The 17180-nt window shown below is 40.4% G+C and overlaps 1 protein-coding gene across 5 annotated transcripts in view; it reads left to right on the forward strand.

The window, feature by feature from the left end:
• The first annotated feature begins 8934 nt into the window (after positions 1-8934).
• The window catches only part of LOC127656718 (arf-GAP with SH3 domain, ANK repeat and PH domain-containing protein 1-like), a 66280-nt gene continuing 58034 nt past the window's right edge, over positions 8935-17180 (forward strand). For 3 of the 5 annotated variants that reach the window (XM_052145191.1, XM_052145189.1, XM_052145190.1), the window contains exon 1: positions 8935-9358. In XM_052145191.1, coding sequence (XP_052001151.1) covers positions 9233-9358 — 126 coding nt within the window. In that variant the 5' untranslated portion in view covers positions 8935-9232. The other 2 variants (XM_052145192.1, XM_052145193.1) reach the window with 2 other exon arrangements.

A 17180-nucleotide genomic window follows, 5' to 3' on the forward strand; every position in this document is an offset into this window, starting at 1 on the left:
GGCCATGAGACCGAGCATCTTTTGAAATCGTTTGACGGGCGTCTGGCGCCGCTCTGAATGATGTTGCAAAGCGCCGAATAGCGCTAGCCTCTGATGAGAGGCGCCGTCATCTGCACTGAGTCTAGCACTATTCCCAGAAAAGAGATATTCTGGCTGGGGATAGCACGCTCTTTGCAAAATTGATTCTCAGACCCAGACATTCTAGATGACTGATAATCCAAGATCTGTGCGTCGTTAACTGACTCTCTGATTGTGCTAGGATTAGCCAATCGTCGAGGTAATTCAGTATTCGCACTCTCCGCTGTCTCAGGGGAAAGTGCTGCGTCCATACATTTCGTGAATGTACGGGGGCCAATGATAGGCCGAATGGTAGTACTGTGTACTGGTATGACTGTCCCTCGAAGCTGAATCTCAGAAATGGCCTGTGATGAGCGCTATCGAATGTGAAAGTAAGCGTCTTTCAAATCCACTGATAGAAACCAATTCCGGGCTGAACTTGTGCGAGGATATGTTTGGTCATTAACATTCTGAACGAGCGAATCATTAAAGCTTTGTTCAGATGTCTGAGATCTAGGATGGGGCGGAGGCCACCGTCCTTTTCCGGGACGAGAAAGTAGCGGCTGTAAAACCCGCCTAGCTCATAGAGGGAGGAACAGTTTCTATAGCTCTTCTCTATCAGTTTGAGCACCTCGGTGCACAGAACATGTGAAACATCTTTCCTCACTTTCGTCTCGACCACCGCTGAAAAGCGGGGTGGTCTCGTGGCGAATTGAAGCGAGTAACCGTGTCTTATTATGTTCAAAACCCATTTCGGCATGTCGGGGATTTTTTCCCAGGCTTTTGCTCGCACAGATATGGGCTGAATGCTGGCTGGGGGCGTGTCGCAGTGACGTATGGACCCTGCCGGCGAATTGCCTTGTGCTAACACTGAGCTTACAGCTCTCAGAGGCGCGGGAGCGCGCTGAGCAGCTTTGTTGAGTGCCTAATGCAGGGGTGCGTGTGAGATTACCGGCACGCACACTATCACCGTAATGCTCGCAGCATGAGCTGGAGAAATGTTTGAAACTGTACAGACAGTGTTTACGGGTGGGGGTGCATACATTGTGATAGGCACGCGCGCCACTTTCATAAAGCTTCCCGTTCTTAGCGGGAGTTTCTTAGCTCATGCGCCGCATCTGTGATGCTCGCGGCATGGGCCAGAGAACTGTTTGAAACTGTATGGGCAGCTTATGGGTGGGGGTGCATATACCGTAGTAGGCACGCAGCCATTTTTATAAAGCCTCCGGCTCATGGCGGGGTTTTTGGGCATGCATACAGTGTTTGTGTGTAGGGGTGCATGCATGACAGCAGGCACGCTGCGTTACCTTTATAGTATTTCCGCTTTTACTGGGGAAGTGTTTATAACTGTGGGAACAGTGCTTCTGTGTAGTGGTGCATACATGACAATAGGCACACGATCTACATTTATGGGGCGTCCAGCTTGAGCTGGGGAAGTATTCGGCACTGTTTGGACAGTATTGATATGTGGGAATCGCGACTTTAGTGTGGACACGTGACCCCTTACTGACACAGGCAGAAAATGACTCTTTTTGTGATTTCTGCGTGTTGCCGTTAAAACGGCGTTTGATTGCAGGTGAGCGAGTTCTGTGACTGGCCCATTGACTGCTGTACAGTCATTTCCAGCCGCTTGTAAGGGGACTGGGTAATGTTTTACATGTTTTCTGAGTCCATGCTGGTGCCCCTGCTCGTGTCCGCTAGTGTCGACGGCGCGGGGTCGAAAGCCGAGCCCGGCCAGTCGTCGGATGCAGTGTCAATGGAAAGGATGTCATCCTTTTCACCGTCGTCCCCTGACGCGCCGAACGAGACGAGACCCAGCGCTCCGGAGGGGTGCTGGTCTGCCTGCGTGAATAGAACTGGCGGCAGGGAGTCCTCGGGTGGTGGTGAAGCACACGGGGACTGGCCCGGTGTGACGTCACTGAAGTCCGCGTGCTCTGGCGGCCTCCGTGAGCGGCGCTTTTTCTTGCGCGGCTCAAACAGAGGGGATGGCAGCACGGTGGTAGCAGGCTCGTTCGCGGCGAAGGCGGCAAAGCGAGCGCGCAGCTCGGTGAGGCCCAGGGAGTCACATTCGGGGCATCCGCCTCGAGTGAGAGCAGCTTCTGCGTGGTCAGGTCCCAGGCAGCGAGCGCAGATAATGTGACGGTCCCCGTCAGGAAGAGGGCCTCTGCACGAGGCGCAGGTCGAAGGCATTTTAAACAACACCTCGAATTTGCTCTTTACTAAGGACAAAAAAGTGTCGCAGAGGCGAACACTTGAAAAGTTATTGCTTAGTAAAGGATATAAGGTGATGCGCGCCGGATGGCATAGCAGAAGGCTTTGAAGGCGGCTGAAGGCACCGGTGTCCTCGTAGCAGTCCTGCTGTAGGCTTGTCGACGGCGGGCGAAAAGACTCCAATAATCCAGAGGATCCAGCGAAGAGAAGGTCGTTGCTGAAGGAGATTAAATCTAAAGAACTCTCATGACACAAAAACTTGATAGTTGGGCTCATGTTTTGCTTTATATGTTGACCTCTTGTTGTGAGGCTAAGCTTGTATTTACCACAAAGTGTAATACCTAATATTATTAAAGGTCAAAGACGACTGAGTTAACCAGTGACTGATTATGTTACTGAAATCATGCATGCGTCTTCTTTGCAAAAAGTGTGAATAGTGTTAGATACTATCTGCACCCCTAATAAATACTAACTTACATTATAGGGGAATCACTGCTTCTTGTTTATTGTGTTTATTTAGAGTCCAACAGACACCCTAACCCCAAACCTAACCTTCCCTTCCAAAAATTAACTATGGTTTCATAACACTAACCATAGTATCATCAAGGTCTTGTGTAGTAAAATCAGTAACCACAAAATTAAACATGGTTACTATGTCAACACTATATTAACAACATTTTTAAATGCATTAAAACTATGGGTTTCGCCACAAAATATGGTTAATACAATATTACTATAGTTACTTTGATCAAACCTTTATCTAAACTCCCTGTCCTTCACCGTGACCAGATAATGAGGAAATCAAACTTTCTATTTATTTTTATTTACTATTATAAGTATTTTAGGACATATTAATAGCGGAGAAAGGAAACAGGATGGGAAAATTTTTTACAAAAGCCGAATTAGAACATGAGTCGTCCGCACAAAAAAAAGCACATGTTACGAACATGACTTCTGCAACACTATGGATACAGTTTGCCGTAAATTTCAGTTAAAGCTATATGAAGCTCATAGGTCACATCTCATTTTCCATGTGAGTTGTGAGTTTTTTATCAACTGAAATTTCTTGGGAAAATGTTCCCAATAAGGTACTTAAGGTCACTTAAAAAAAGCTCAAAGTTGCACTCAGCTTCTTATTAAAAAACAAATTACTCTGAAAGAAATTAATTGTAAATTTGAAACAAATATGTAAAATCATGACCACTCACATGAGATAAAGACTTCAGTCATATCAAAAGCCTAATAAAATCTGATTCTTCAACATAGAGAGGTTCCCCTCATGGGGGCCACAATGTAAGAATCAAATGACCAGCTTAATACTACTCCCTTAATCTCAATAATCCATAGGCGGAAATCGCGGGGGATCGGGGGAGTCAGGACCCCCCCTATCTGAGGGTTGTCCCCCCCCTAAAATATCATTAAAATATGTGTATTGTAAATAATATAATGATATATTCTTAAAATAATTGTTTAAGAAATAAAATAATACAAATGCAAACGGGGCAACAACAAAAAAAACCTTGGTGTACCCTTCAAAAATTGCTCTTGAGAATTGATACGTTTATTGTCCCCCCAACATTTTGATGAAATCTTCGCCCCTGCAATAATCACCCTGTTTTTGGAAACTTTTATTCATTGATTGAATAAATCATGGCTGACTGTGAATAGTGAATTTCAACAAGGGCATCGATAACTGAAAACAATTGCAATTGAATGATGCTGCATCCAAGCCCTTAGGTGTCAGTGTAAGTCCAAGATGACATAAACAACAAATTACTGAGTGCACCTTTAAAATTGACAGCAATATTACCAGCATCCTAATTTTACAAAAGATATTGAGAAAGGACATTTCTCCCATGATTATTTAGTAAAAGGCTTTTTTGTGAAACAACATTTGAACGTTTGAATCCAAGGGCATGCTGAGTGACTCCAGCTAGGTCTCCTAAGCAACCAAATTGGCCTGGTTGCTAGGGAGGGTAGAGTCACATGGGGTAACCTCCTCATGGTCACTATAATGTGGATCGTTCTCGGTGGGGCGTGTGGTGAGTTGAGCGTGGATGCCACGGTGGATGGCGTGAAGCCTCCACACGTGCTATGTCTCCGCGGCAACGCGCTCAACAAACCACATGATAAAATGCACGGGTTGGCGGTTTCAGACGCGGAGGCAACTGGGATTCAACCTCCCACCTGGATTGAGGCGAGTTGGGAATTGGGCATTCCAAATTGGTGGGAAAGGGGACCCCCCCTCCAACAATATGTAGTAAATATTTGTCTACTTTTAAGACATATTTATTCTGCCCTGCAAAGACAAAGCAGAGTTTCGATTCCAACACTTAAACTGGTTTAAGTCTAGATTTTGGTACTCCATTTTCATCTGACTGTCAGAGGACATAGCTAATTTTTTTTTACAAAAATTTGTAGTTACTGCATTTTTCCTTTGCACAACAGTATTATTATAATGAAATACTAGTGAAGTAATGTACAGTACAACCTTTATTAACATGGGGAAAAACAAGTCTACATCATGCAGGTTTACAAAAAGTGCGCAGGAGAGTTTCCAGAGGAGGAAATTAAATTGCTCCAGACGGATAGTCACTCCCTCACAAAAACCCATTTATAACCATGAAGTAAAATAACAGTTTATACCAGTCCGTCATTAAAAACAGGAATTGCATCCAAACCGGTTTGTAAACTAAATGTGATGAAATAAGGCTTGAAAGGGAGGTTCTATGGTTTGTTCTACAACTACCGTAGGTTGGGTGGTATGTCTGTGTGTGCATGTGGGGAGGCAAAGTCCAACTGTTAAAACTGTTTTCCTAAATACCACATCTTCATAATTTCAACGCTGATATTTCTAGCATTTCTATAATCTATCTCTCTCCCCCCCTCTCTCTCTCTCTTAGAGATGGCATATCTACTATCTTAAATCACTCGTCTCCTCTTTCTTCCCTCCATCTTTTGCAGTAGTACTGTAAATGTGGCCTCTCTCAGCTGACATGGCTGGATTAATGAAAGTCCTTCTCCTGTTTTAGAGTCAACAGATCTTGGCAGCGTGGATGGGAGGGGCTGTCTGCTGGGAATCATTTTGGTCTGTGCTTTAACCTTTCCTGAAACACGCCTCAATTTTCTTACAGAAACCACAGACTCCGTTCCATTCCATGGCTCACTGGATCAGCTTCAGCCCCTAGACACAGGTGATTGGCTGATTTTGAAGAAACCTAACAATAGTGGAAGGACAAAAGCCAGATAGAAAGTATGAACATGCAGCACATTGTGGCAACACTGAATGCAATTTTAAGACATGGGAGTAAAAGGAATAAATGAAAGAGTAGTTCAGAGGGCTGGTTAGACCTAGCTGAACAAGAAAAGAAAATGCTGTTAAAGTCTTCTAAACGGGTTTTTCACTTGCTCCAAATGTACACTTCCTTTCTCCTTTTTCTCTTTCACACAAACACACACTCACATCCCTTTCTCTCCTTTTCACCCACTTCCCTTCTCTGACCTCAGCCCTCCACCCCCAGGGTGGTGACGTCCACCAAGTTAAACTCAAGAGTTCATCTCAGACCCTTTCACACAGAAACACAATCTGCCACACAGAGGGGCCACAGTCAGGGGGAGAAAGATAGCATTGTTTGGACACAAAGCCACCATTACATCAACAATAACTCATGAAGTCAGAACAGAAAGTGAAGAGAAATTTGTGTGTGTGTTTTGGGGACACATTGAGTGTAGGGGGGTGGGGTATATTTAGCCAAAATTAAGGTCATCAAACCAGCATAATTTCACTTTGTTTTTATTTTTTATTTATTTTTGAAATACCTGTAATCATGTTTAGTACTTGAATTGCCAACCCTTTGGAGAAGTCAAGAACAATGTAGAGATCACAATTTTTAACAACTTTTCTAATTGCTTGCCGAACTCTAGCTGATGACTGCAGTTCCATCCCTATGGTACATTCATTTTAAGTCTCTACTTATAAGACATGAGACGTGATGCATGCATATATTATCTGAGTTTATTTATTATTGAATTATGAGTCATTTCTTCAGGAAAAACTAGACTGAAAGCAGAAGACAGACAGTACATACAATGCAGATGTTCATTTTTCTAATCAAAATTTGTTCAGGAATGCAGATTTCATTTGACCTAAGTCTGTGTACAGATATCAGGCCTCTTTACAGGGCCTTTTATTTCTCAGGCATTTACTGCCAAATGCCCCCTGTGGTAAAAGGCACTTTTGATTTTATTTTCTGCCAAAACACATAGCAACAACTATCCTTAACTGTTTGTCACTATACACTGCAAAATATTTCTGATCCATGAGATCATTGTGTGCAATGCTTAAAGTTTGATTTTGAGGTAATTTCATCTAATATTTAAAAATTGTTTACAATGTTGCAGATTTATGAAGCTAATGAGAATCCCTGAAAATATCACATTTATTTTTAGACAAAATATTTATTTATAATTTTAATTTTTGTTCAAGGTAATTAAATTGACATTTTTTTAATAACTGTCCAATAAGTGAAAGAATAGTATTTGGGGTTAAAAGACTTAACTTAAACTTAAAGGCCCCCATTAAAAACATTGTTTTTCTTAAGTGGGGCAAATAGATTTGTTATGAAAAATGTTCAAAGGGGGCTCAACTTGACTGATCCAATCACAATGGAGATTCATTTGTTAATACAACACTTGAGATGATCTTAAATGCCAAAATTTAAAAAAAAAAATAAATAATTATAATAAAATGATGCACCATTTTCTGATATTCTGTTATTTTGAACAAGTATTATCTTAATTTGTTACTCAAAAAAGCATCTTGCTATTTAAAAAGTATTAGCAGAGTTGTCAGATTTAGTCCTATAATTATTGTCACTGTATTTACACGATAACACTTTAACCCCCATGTGGACCTTTTACCCCAAATGTGAGGGCCTTATACCCCAAGTGTGGGGCAAATTTTATTTTTCAATATATGAATTTTAATCAAAACAACCATCGGTTAATAATTCTTTTCACACAAGTTATGTTGCTCCAATATATATATATATACTGTATATATATACATGTATTTTCTATATCTTCATAAGCGATATGATAGGTGTGGTGAGAAACAGATCAATATTTAAGTCCTTTTCACTACAAATTCTCCTCCCTGCCCAGTAGGTGGCAATATATATGCACAAAGAATGCAAATCTCTAAAAACAAAAGAAGAATATGAAAGTGAAAGAGAGATTGATTTAAATATTTATCTGTTTCTCACCACACCTATCATATCACTCATAAAGACATCGATTAAACCACTGGAGTCTTATGGATAACTTTTATGCTGCCTTTATGTCCTTTTTGGAGCTTCAAATTTTTGTTACCCATTCACTTGCATTGTATGGACCTACAGAGCTAAAATATTCTTCTAAAAATCTTTGTTTGTGCAGCAAAAGAAAGAAAGTGAGGGATGGCATGAGGGTGAGATTTACTCACCCTCATGCCATCCCTCACTTTCTTTGACAGAATTTTCCTTTTTGGGTGAACTATGCATTTAAGGTCTGCCTTTATAGCCCCGTTGTCTCCTATGAGACAAGTGTCCATTATATTGTAATTTATTAATTCAAAGTAATAATCCAATTATACACTGTGAACTTATTATGCTACCTAGGGGGATAAACGTTAGCACATTACATTAGATATAATAGTATAATGTATTGTTGAAGGATACGGTAAGTTGCACATCTATTCAGAGGCCCAAGAAGGAACAAGTAACAGGTATGGCTCTCGTGTCTGCAGGGGTGGTGGGAAAGACAATTCCTAATACTTTTCTTATATAAATGTGGCTGTGGCGTTAAGCAAACTGTGGCACATAACCATATCCTACAAAGTGACAAATAATGTCTGTATTTCTGTCATCCGTCCTTTGGGAAGCAGATCTGATGCAACAAAACAGCACTATTCAATGGGTCTTTTCACATTTAAATGCTGTAAATTAACGGGCAATTGTGTTTGTGTAGCAAACCTTTTATTTTTTGTTCTGGCATAAATAGATGAGAGAGGAAGCAGGTTCGTTCATGCACACTGAGTGTGAACCCTTAGTAAAAAGCTTGACAGCAAAAAGCAGCTGACACCTGAATAAAGAAGGAAAATGTACAAACTTTTCCAATGGCACCAACATATTCCATTACTCTATTTAGAGCCCCTGAATGGAGCGCACAATGCACTGACTTTACAACAAGCCAAATACTTTTACTTAATGAATAAAAATAAAAATATACAATTTCAGGAATACATTAATGAGCAATTACACAAAATCCTAAACAAACAGAGGAAAGCAAATTATATGTAATTTATGTAATGTATAAAAAAACCTGTCTCATTCCTTACTTTTAGATCAACATTCATCTGTGGAAGAGGGCAAAAACATTGACCATATAAAATGAATAAATTGACTATATTCAAATGACTTAAATGAAATTGAATATTTCATGATATTAGGGAAAGAGTATGATTTTTAAAATAGCCATAGATTCAAGCAAGGCTTAAGTTGAGAGCAAAACAAATCCAAAGACTTCACTCAATCACCGCGCGCCCAGTGAATGCAAACATTAACACGTGATGCTGGAGGTATTCCCTCCCCGCTCGCGCGCAATCGGGACGCGGCACGCGTTGTTGAATGCTCGCGCGGCACTGAGAAAGACTCTGTAGATCAAGGGAGCGCAGATAAACTTTTCTGTGAGTCTCTCCGACACACAAACACGGCGGATCATACGGAGGACTGACGCTCACACCTTTAATCCCAGATATGAAACAATATTTAATTCTCTTTCATTGGAAATCACGCTCACTGGTGGATTTAAACGACTTTATTGGGAAGATGCACTTCGCGTGATCTGGTTTCTGGTCTTTCACGGAGGGTTTTTTTCTCCAGCTATCAAATTCGTCGGTTGGGACAGCTGGATTTTAAGTCGAAACATGCCGGAGAAAATAAGCATTTTGGATTTCATTTCTTTGGCGAAAGAGGACCTGTCGTCTCCTGGAAGCTCTGGGTTTCAGACTAAAATGAACGATTGTCGCAGCACTGTGAGCGCGCTTGAGGAGGTGAGGACGCGTGAACGCGTATGTTTACCTGTGCGCAGGTGGAAGACATCTTTTGAGTGAAACTTTCAGTAGGTTTCAGTAGTGTGTTTTTACGGAGAAAAATCACTGACGCAAGCAATATGTGAAAGTGAAATGGGAAAGTTTTACTTGCACTTCATGACTGGGATTTTAGATGAAGAAAGCATGTCTTTTAAATTTAACAACCTAACTAGATTTTAGCTACTTACAAAGAGTTTACATCAGTCCAAATTCCACAAATAAACTACAGGATTAAACGGGTTTATCGCAGACATAGCCTAATGTTTTCTTATGGATTGTGATATGTGATATTTTCAGGGATTCTCAAGTCACACTTTCCTTTTTACACACACATATATTACACTGGCGACCAAACATTTTGAATAATGTACAGATTTTGCTGTTTTGGAAGGAAATTGCTACTTTAATTCTCCAGTGTCAATCAACTGATCACAAAGTATAGTCAGGTCATTACTGATGCAAAAAACAGCTCCAACACTATTTGAAAAAAGTAATTTTGATCAAATCTAGGCAGGCGCCATTTCCAACAGACATCGCTCCAACACCTTATCCTTTAGTAATCATGCTAAATTGCTCATTTGGTCCTAGAAAATCACTTGCCATTATATCAAACACAGCTGAAAACGGTTTGGTTCGTTAAATGAAGCTTTTCCTTGTTTTTGTGTTCGTTTGAGTTGCCGTAGTATGCATTAGACTGGCATGTCTTGGGTCAATAGTAGGTCAAAAATGGCAAAAAAGTAACAGCTTTCTCTAGAAACTCATCAGTCAATTATTGTTTTGAGGAATGAAGGCTATACAATGCTTGAAATTGCTAAAAAAACTAAAGGAGTACACTACAGTCTTCAAAGACAAAGGACAACTGGCTCTAACAAGGACAGAAACAGATGTGGAAGGCCAGATGTAAAACTAAACAGGAGGATAAGTACATCAGAGTCTCTAGTTTGAGAAATAGATGACTCTCATGTCCTCAGCTGACAGCTTCATTGTTTCATGTATAACAGTAAAGAGAAGACTCAGGGGTGCAGGTCTTATGGGAAGAATTACAAAGAAAAAGCCACTTTTGAAACCGAAAAAGAAAAAGTGTGGACAAAGAAACAGACATTGGACAACAGGTAATTGGAAAAGTGTGTTATGGATCTTAACCCCAATGAGCTTTTGTGGGATCAGCTAGAATGCAAGGTGCTTGAGAAGTGCATGACAAGACAGCCACATCTATTGCAAGTGCTCAAGGAAGCATGTGGTGTCTGGACAGCTGGACAGCTAGAATGCCAAGGATCTGCAAAGCTGTCATTGGTGCACGCCGACTATTTTTTGACGAGAACTCTTTAAAGTAGTTTAAGAAGTTCATATACAGTGCATCCGGAAAGTATTCACAGCGCTTCACTTGTTCCACATTTTGTTATGGTACAGCCTTGTTCCAAAATTGATTAAATTCATTATTGTCCTCAAAATTCTACAAACAATACCCCAAAATGACAACATGAAAGAAGTTTGTTTTAAATCTTTCCAAATTTATTAAAAATAAAAAACTAAAAAAATCCCATGTACATAAGTATTCACAGCCTTTGCCATGACACTCAAAATTGAGCTCAGGTGCATCCTGTTTCCACTGATCATCCTTGAGATGTTTCTACAACTTGATTGGAGTCCATCTGTGGTAAATTCAGTTGATTGGACATGATTTGGAAAGGCACACACCTGTCTATATAAGGTCCCACAGTTAACAGTGCCTGTCAGAGCACAAACCAAGCCATGAAGTCCAAGGAATTGTCTGTAGACCTCCGAGACAGGATTATATCGAGGCACAGATCTGGGGAAGGGTACAGAAACATTTCTGCAGCATTGAAGGTCCCAATGAGCACAGTGGCCTCCATCATCTGTAAATGGAAGAAGTTTGGAACCACCAAGACTCTTCCTAGAGCTGGCTGCCTGGCCAAACTGAGCGATCGGGGGAGAAGAGCCTTAGTCAGGGAGGTGACCAAGAACTCGATGGTCACTCTGACAGAGCTCCAGCGTTTCTCTGTGGAGAGAGGAGAACCTTCCAGAAGAACAACCATCTCTGCAGCACTCCACCAATCAGGCCTGTATGGTAGAGTGGCCAGACGGAAGCCACACATCAGTAAAAGGCACATGACAGTCCGCCTGGAGTTTGCCAAAAGGCATCTGAAGGACTCAGACCATGAGAAACAAAATTCTCTGGTCTGATGAAACAAAGATTGAACACTTTGGCCTGAATCGCAAGAGTCTGGAGGAAACCAGGCCACCGCTCATCACCTGGCCAATACCATCCCTACAGTAAAGCATGGTGGTGGCAGCATCATGCTGTGGGGATGTTTTTCAGCGGCAGGAACTGGGAGAGTAGTCGGGATCGAGGGAAAGATGAATGCAGCAATGTACAGTGACATGTTTGATGAAAACCTGCTCCAGAGTGCTCTGGACCTCAGACTGGGGTGACGGTTCATCTTCCAACAGGACAACGACCCTAAGCACACAGCCAAGATAACAAAGGAGTGGGACAACTCTGTGAATGTCCTTGAGTGGCCCAGCCAGAGCCCAGACTTGAACCCTATTGAACATCTCTGGAGAGATCTGAAAATGGCTGTGCACCGACGCTCCCCATCCAGCCTGATGGAGTTGAGAGGTCCTGCAAAGAAGAATGGGAGAAACTGCCCAAAAATAGATGTGCCAAGCTTGTAGCATCATACACAAAAATACTTTTGGCTGTAATTGGTGCCAAAGGTGCTTCAACAAAGTATTGAGCAAAGGCTGTGAATACTAATGTACTTTTTTTTTTCTTTTTAATAAATTTGCAAAGATTTCAAACAAACTCCTTTCATGTTGTCATTATGGGGTATTGTTTGTAGAATTTTGAGGAAAATAATGAATTTAATAAATTTTGTAATAAGGCTGTAACATAGCAAAATGTGGAAAAAGTGAAGCGCTGTGAAAACTATCTGGATGCACTGTATTAAAATAATTATCTGAGGATAAATCTGGAAAAACTATCAAGTATATTGGTCAAATAATGAGGTGTCTGCTCCATGCTTTATCAGTGGTAAATTTGACCAAACAGCATTACAGAATTTTAATTGTGAGCTGTGTGTAAACCAAATGGTAAACCTGTGCCATATACATTGACAACAAAACTGATCTCTTGCCATTCAGCAAACTGTTGCTAGTGAACACCAGTTGTTTTATTGCCCAGTGCATTTTTTATTGGCTACTGGTGTAAGAGAGAGTTATGAGTTAAGAGTCACAACAAGAAACGGGAGCAAGACAATCAGGCCCTTGAGGAGTTGCATGAGTTGTTGCCTACAATGCTTCAGTCCTTAAAGGAATATTCTGTGTTCAATACAATTTAAGCTCAATCGACAACGTTTGTGGCATAATATTGATTACCTCAAAATACATTTTGACTTGCCCCTCTTTCTTTAAAAAAAAAAAAATACTAAATCAAGGTTACAGTGAGGCACTACAATGGAAGTGAATGGGGCCAGTCTGTAAACATTCAAGTACTTTTTGAAAGTGGAGGCACAAGATGTAAACAATGGATGTTAACAGATTTTAGTGTGATAAAGTAGCTTACTTTCTGTGTAAAGTTATATCCAATTTTACAACTTTGTTGCCATGACAATGTAATTTCAACAATCCCTAAAACACTTAAATGACTTTAAAAATGACAATTTAAACAACTTTAAAGCTCATATAATACATGAGTTTTAACAGAAGAATGAATGTAAATGCTTTTATAAAATTATAAACCCTCCAAAATTGGCCCCATTCACTTGCATTGTAAGTGTCTCACTGTAACCTTGATTTTTAGCCTTTTTTTTAAAGAAAAGGAGGAACTAGATGAAATATTTTTTTTGCAGTTATCAACATTATGCCACAAGTGCTGTTGATTGAGCTTAACTTGTATTGATCCCGGAATATTCCTTTAACAGTGAGACTGGAATGTTAGGGGAACAAACACACTCCTCACTGGAATCACCCCACAGTCTTAAGCATCTGCAACATTTCACTGAGCAATAGTGTTAATTACAGAGTAACATGCCAGATTACAGATACAGTGCTTTTTATGGGATCTTTTAAACCCAATTGGTGGTCTTTAGGAGCCAGCTCATCTGTGGGCATTAGTTTGGATGTTAATGGATAACAGAGAAACTTTGCCAGCAGTTATAAGGCTGGGCATGTCAGGACTGGGAGAGTCTATTAATTTCTATGCCTTTTTTATGGGAAATGTTTTGAGGAATTTTCAGGAATCGCAGTGCTTTAAGAAGACCGTTCTGTCTTGAAAGCTTTGCAGACAGTCACACTATATCTGGAACGAGTTTTGAATCTCTTTAGACGTTTATGCAAATATCCTTTATGATTGAAAGTAACTTTAAGGTTCCAAGGAAACTTCACCATTAGAACTATTTGCCCTCAGTTATTCGTTATTAGGGCTTGTGTGGTGTGGGAGATCTTTCCTTGTATGAGTCAGAGTTGTGTGTGTGGTAGTAATTGTTTTTTTTTTCAGGATTATTTAAGTTTAGTCAGCTCAGTTTCTGATGGTGCGGATATGTTGTATGTGTCCATATTACTTGTGTAAATATATAGAGTTTTGAGTGTTATTGTGTACAGTCTTTTAAAGCTTCAAAGTAGAAGTTTAAGTATGTTTGAGGCCTAGGGGCAGCATACAGTATGTGTGTATTTAAGTGTGTTTTTGTGAAGTTGAGCGTTTGAAGGACTGTTTGGGTTTGAGAGGCAGAGCTTGTTTTTGATGAAGCTCTGACTTGCAACTTTCAGCATGTTGAATAATCTGGAGGAGGAGGTGGCTAAGGATAGCCAGAAACTCTTTGGACCACACAAGGACACTCATGATTCGAGAATATTTATTAGTTTAAAACTTGAGACATATCTGTGCATGTCTTTGTTTTTGCTTGTTTTCCTATCTGAGTGCACTTGTATGTGTCTCTGTGTTTGCAACCGTACAGTGCTAGCAACACTCTTCCCCCATCAGAATGTGAGATATAAGCACACACCCACCAGAGTGATATCACCAGTCAGCAGATTATATGTGACTAATGTTGTTATTTATAGCGGTCCCCCTCCCTGCGAGCAAAGTAAAGACAACTATCCCATCCATTAGCTGGATCTTATATGCTGGTGCAATCGCACATATGGCACTTTTCCACTGCATGTTACGGTTCGACTAGACTCTGCTCTCTTTTATTTTTGAGCTTGCTTTTCCACTGCAGTTTAGTGCCGCCTCAACGTGGGTGGGATTTTTAGGTTGATTGTCATATCATGCCTCTACTGCCGTGACATTATCTTTAACGCGAAACAAACATTACTGACCATAAACAAGAACACGACCGCTAGCTGTTAGCTACTAGCTCAGTGTGCTGCATAAAGCAGTTGTTGCATGGTGATTTTGTGTAACAGTTAAATTGGACTGGTTGTTTTATAAGCAATCTTTTCAGTAGATGATCAATTAAATAAAGTGAAGCTTTCAAGCAGAATATAGAGTTAACATAACAAAACGTACCATCCTCCATTGTGGTCTCCAACAATGCTGTGGCCGAGTTCAGGGCACTCTCCCTCCCATTGCTTGCTGGTCTATTGCCATAGATAGCATCCATTTGGTCGAACCACTTCCACTTTCTTCTGTTTGAACCACTCCAGCTGTTGTGGTCCTTGATGTTTCTGTAGACAGTTTTAAGTTTTTTTAAGTTTTCCCTACACTGTTGGTATGTCCGGTGGTAGTCAAAATAAGCATTTTGGATTTCATTTCTTTGGCGAAAGAGGACCTGTCGTCTCCTGGAAGCTCTGGGTTTCAGACTAAAATGAACGATTGTCGCAGCACTGTGAGCGCGCTTGAGGAGGTGAGGACGCGTGAACGCGTATGTTTACCTGTGCGCAGGTGGAAGACATCTTTTGAGTGAAACTTTCAGTAGGTTTCAGTAGTGTGTTTTTACGGAGAAAAATCACTGACGCAAGCAATATGTGAAAGTGAAATGGGAAAGTTTTACTTGCACATATTTCATGACTGGGATTTTAGATGAAGAAAGCATGTCTTTTAAATTTAACAACCTAACTAGATTTTAGCTACTTACAAAGAGTTTACATCAGTCCAAATTCCACAAATAAACTACAGGATTAAACGGGTTTATCGCAGAAATAGCCTAATGTTTTCTTATGGATTTGTAGAATGACTTTTCCCCATTTGTGACTTGGGGAAATTACTTAAGTCACAATTTCCTTTTTACACACACATATATTACACTGGCGACCAAACATTTTGAATAATGTACAGATTTTGCTGTTTTGGAAGGAAATTGCTACTTTAATTCTCCAGTGTCATTCAACTGATCACAAAGTATAGTCAGGTCATTACTGATGCAAAAAACAGCTCCAACACTATTTGAAAAAAGTAATTTTGATCAAATCTAGGCAGGCGCCATTTCCAACAGACATCGCTCCAACACCTTATCCTTTAGTAATCATGCTAAATTGCTCATTTGGTCCTAGAAAATCACTTGCCATTATATCAAACACAGCTGAAAACGGTTTGGTTCGTTAAATGAAGCTTTTCCTTGTTTTTGTGTTTGTTTGAGTTGCCGTAGTATGCATTAGACTGGCATGTCTTGGGTCAATATTAGGTCAAAAATGGCAAAAAAGTAACAGCTTTCTCTAGAAACTCATCAGTCAATTATTGTTTTGAGGAATGAAGGCTATACAAAGGCTAACAATTTACCACAGTTGGTAGGTCCGGTGGTAGCCGTGTGTGGCCAAGAGCTGAGACACTTCTTGAAAGTCTTTTTCGCTTTGTTCGTCACTAAAGAGAGGAACGTCTGCAACTTGTTTATTGACCACACCGTGGTTTTGCACACAGCCATTTCTTTTTACAATTTAAAAATTGCGTGAACAAATTATACTGCTATCGCTGTTGCTAACTTTAAAACTAGCTTGTTGATGTCCCATGTCGCAAATCTGGTGATGCTGATAGTAACGATTCTCTCTGACAATCAAGTGATCTGCAGGATTTTGACGTCACATATAGTATCGGCTCGGCTCGGCTTGCTTGGGACCTCGACCGAGTTGGTACAAAAATGTACCAGGTACTATCCAGAGTGGAAACCCCCAAAAAGTGAGCAGAGTCGAGTCGAGCTGTACCGTGCTATAGTGACCAGTGCTCGAGAGGTTAGGCTAGGGCACAATTTGCATGGGGCATTACATTCTGCAAATTACCCTAGTTAGAGATGTATACAGCCATACATAACCTGTGTTTTATTCTGTTGCATCTGCAGAGCTCCATGGTGCTGCACATCCCAATGATGATGTCACAAATTATTGTTCCATAAAGGAATGTTCCAGGTTCGATACAAATTAAGCTCAATCAGGAGCTTTTATGACATAATGTTAATTAATAATTAAGACTCATTTCTCATTTATTAAAAAAGTAAAGTAAAAACTGTGATTACAGTATGGTACTTACAATGGAAGTGAATGGGGCCAGCCAGTGGGGATGTGCCTGAAGCGAATACCTTATTCGGAAAGGCACGAATAATGACTTCAAAGCGAAAAGCGAATTCATCCGAATAATAGAGAAAATATTCAGAAGACTGATCATCCAACGTGTACAGAAATTAAGCAATATTTTAAATAAAATTGAAAGTTACAAAAAAATTATAAGCCTGTGAAGCCTACAGTGTAAACCTTATGAATGAAAAGGTTTAAAATCTCACACACACACACACACATAACTGCTGGCTACAGAGCCGAGGAAAAGTTATGCTCT

Source organism: Xyrauchen texanus, chromosome 16 (assembly GCF_025860055.1).
Source record: "Xyrauchen texanus isolate HMW12.3.18 chromosome 16, RBS_HiC_50CHRs, whole genome shotgun sequence".
Lineage (NCBI taxonomy): Eukaryota > Metazoa > Chordata > Actinopteri > Cypriniformes > Catostomidae > Xyrauchen > Xyrauchen texanus.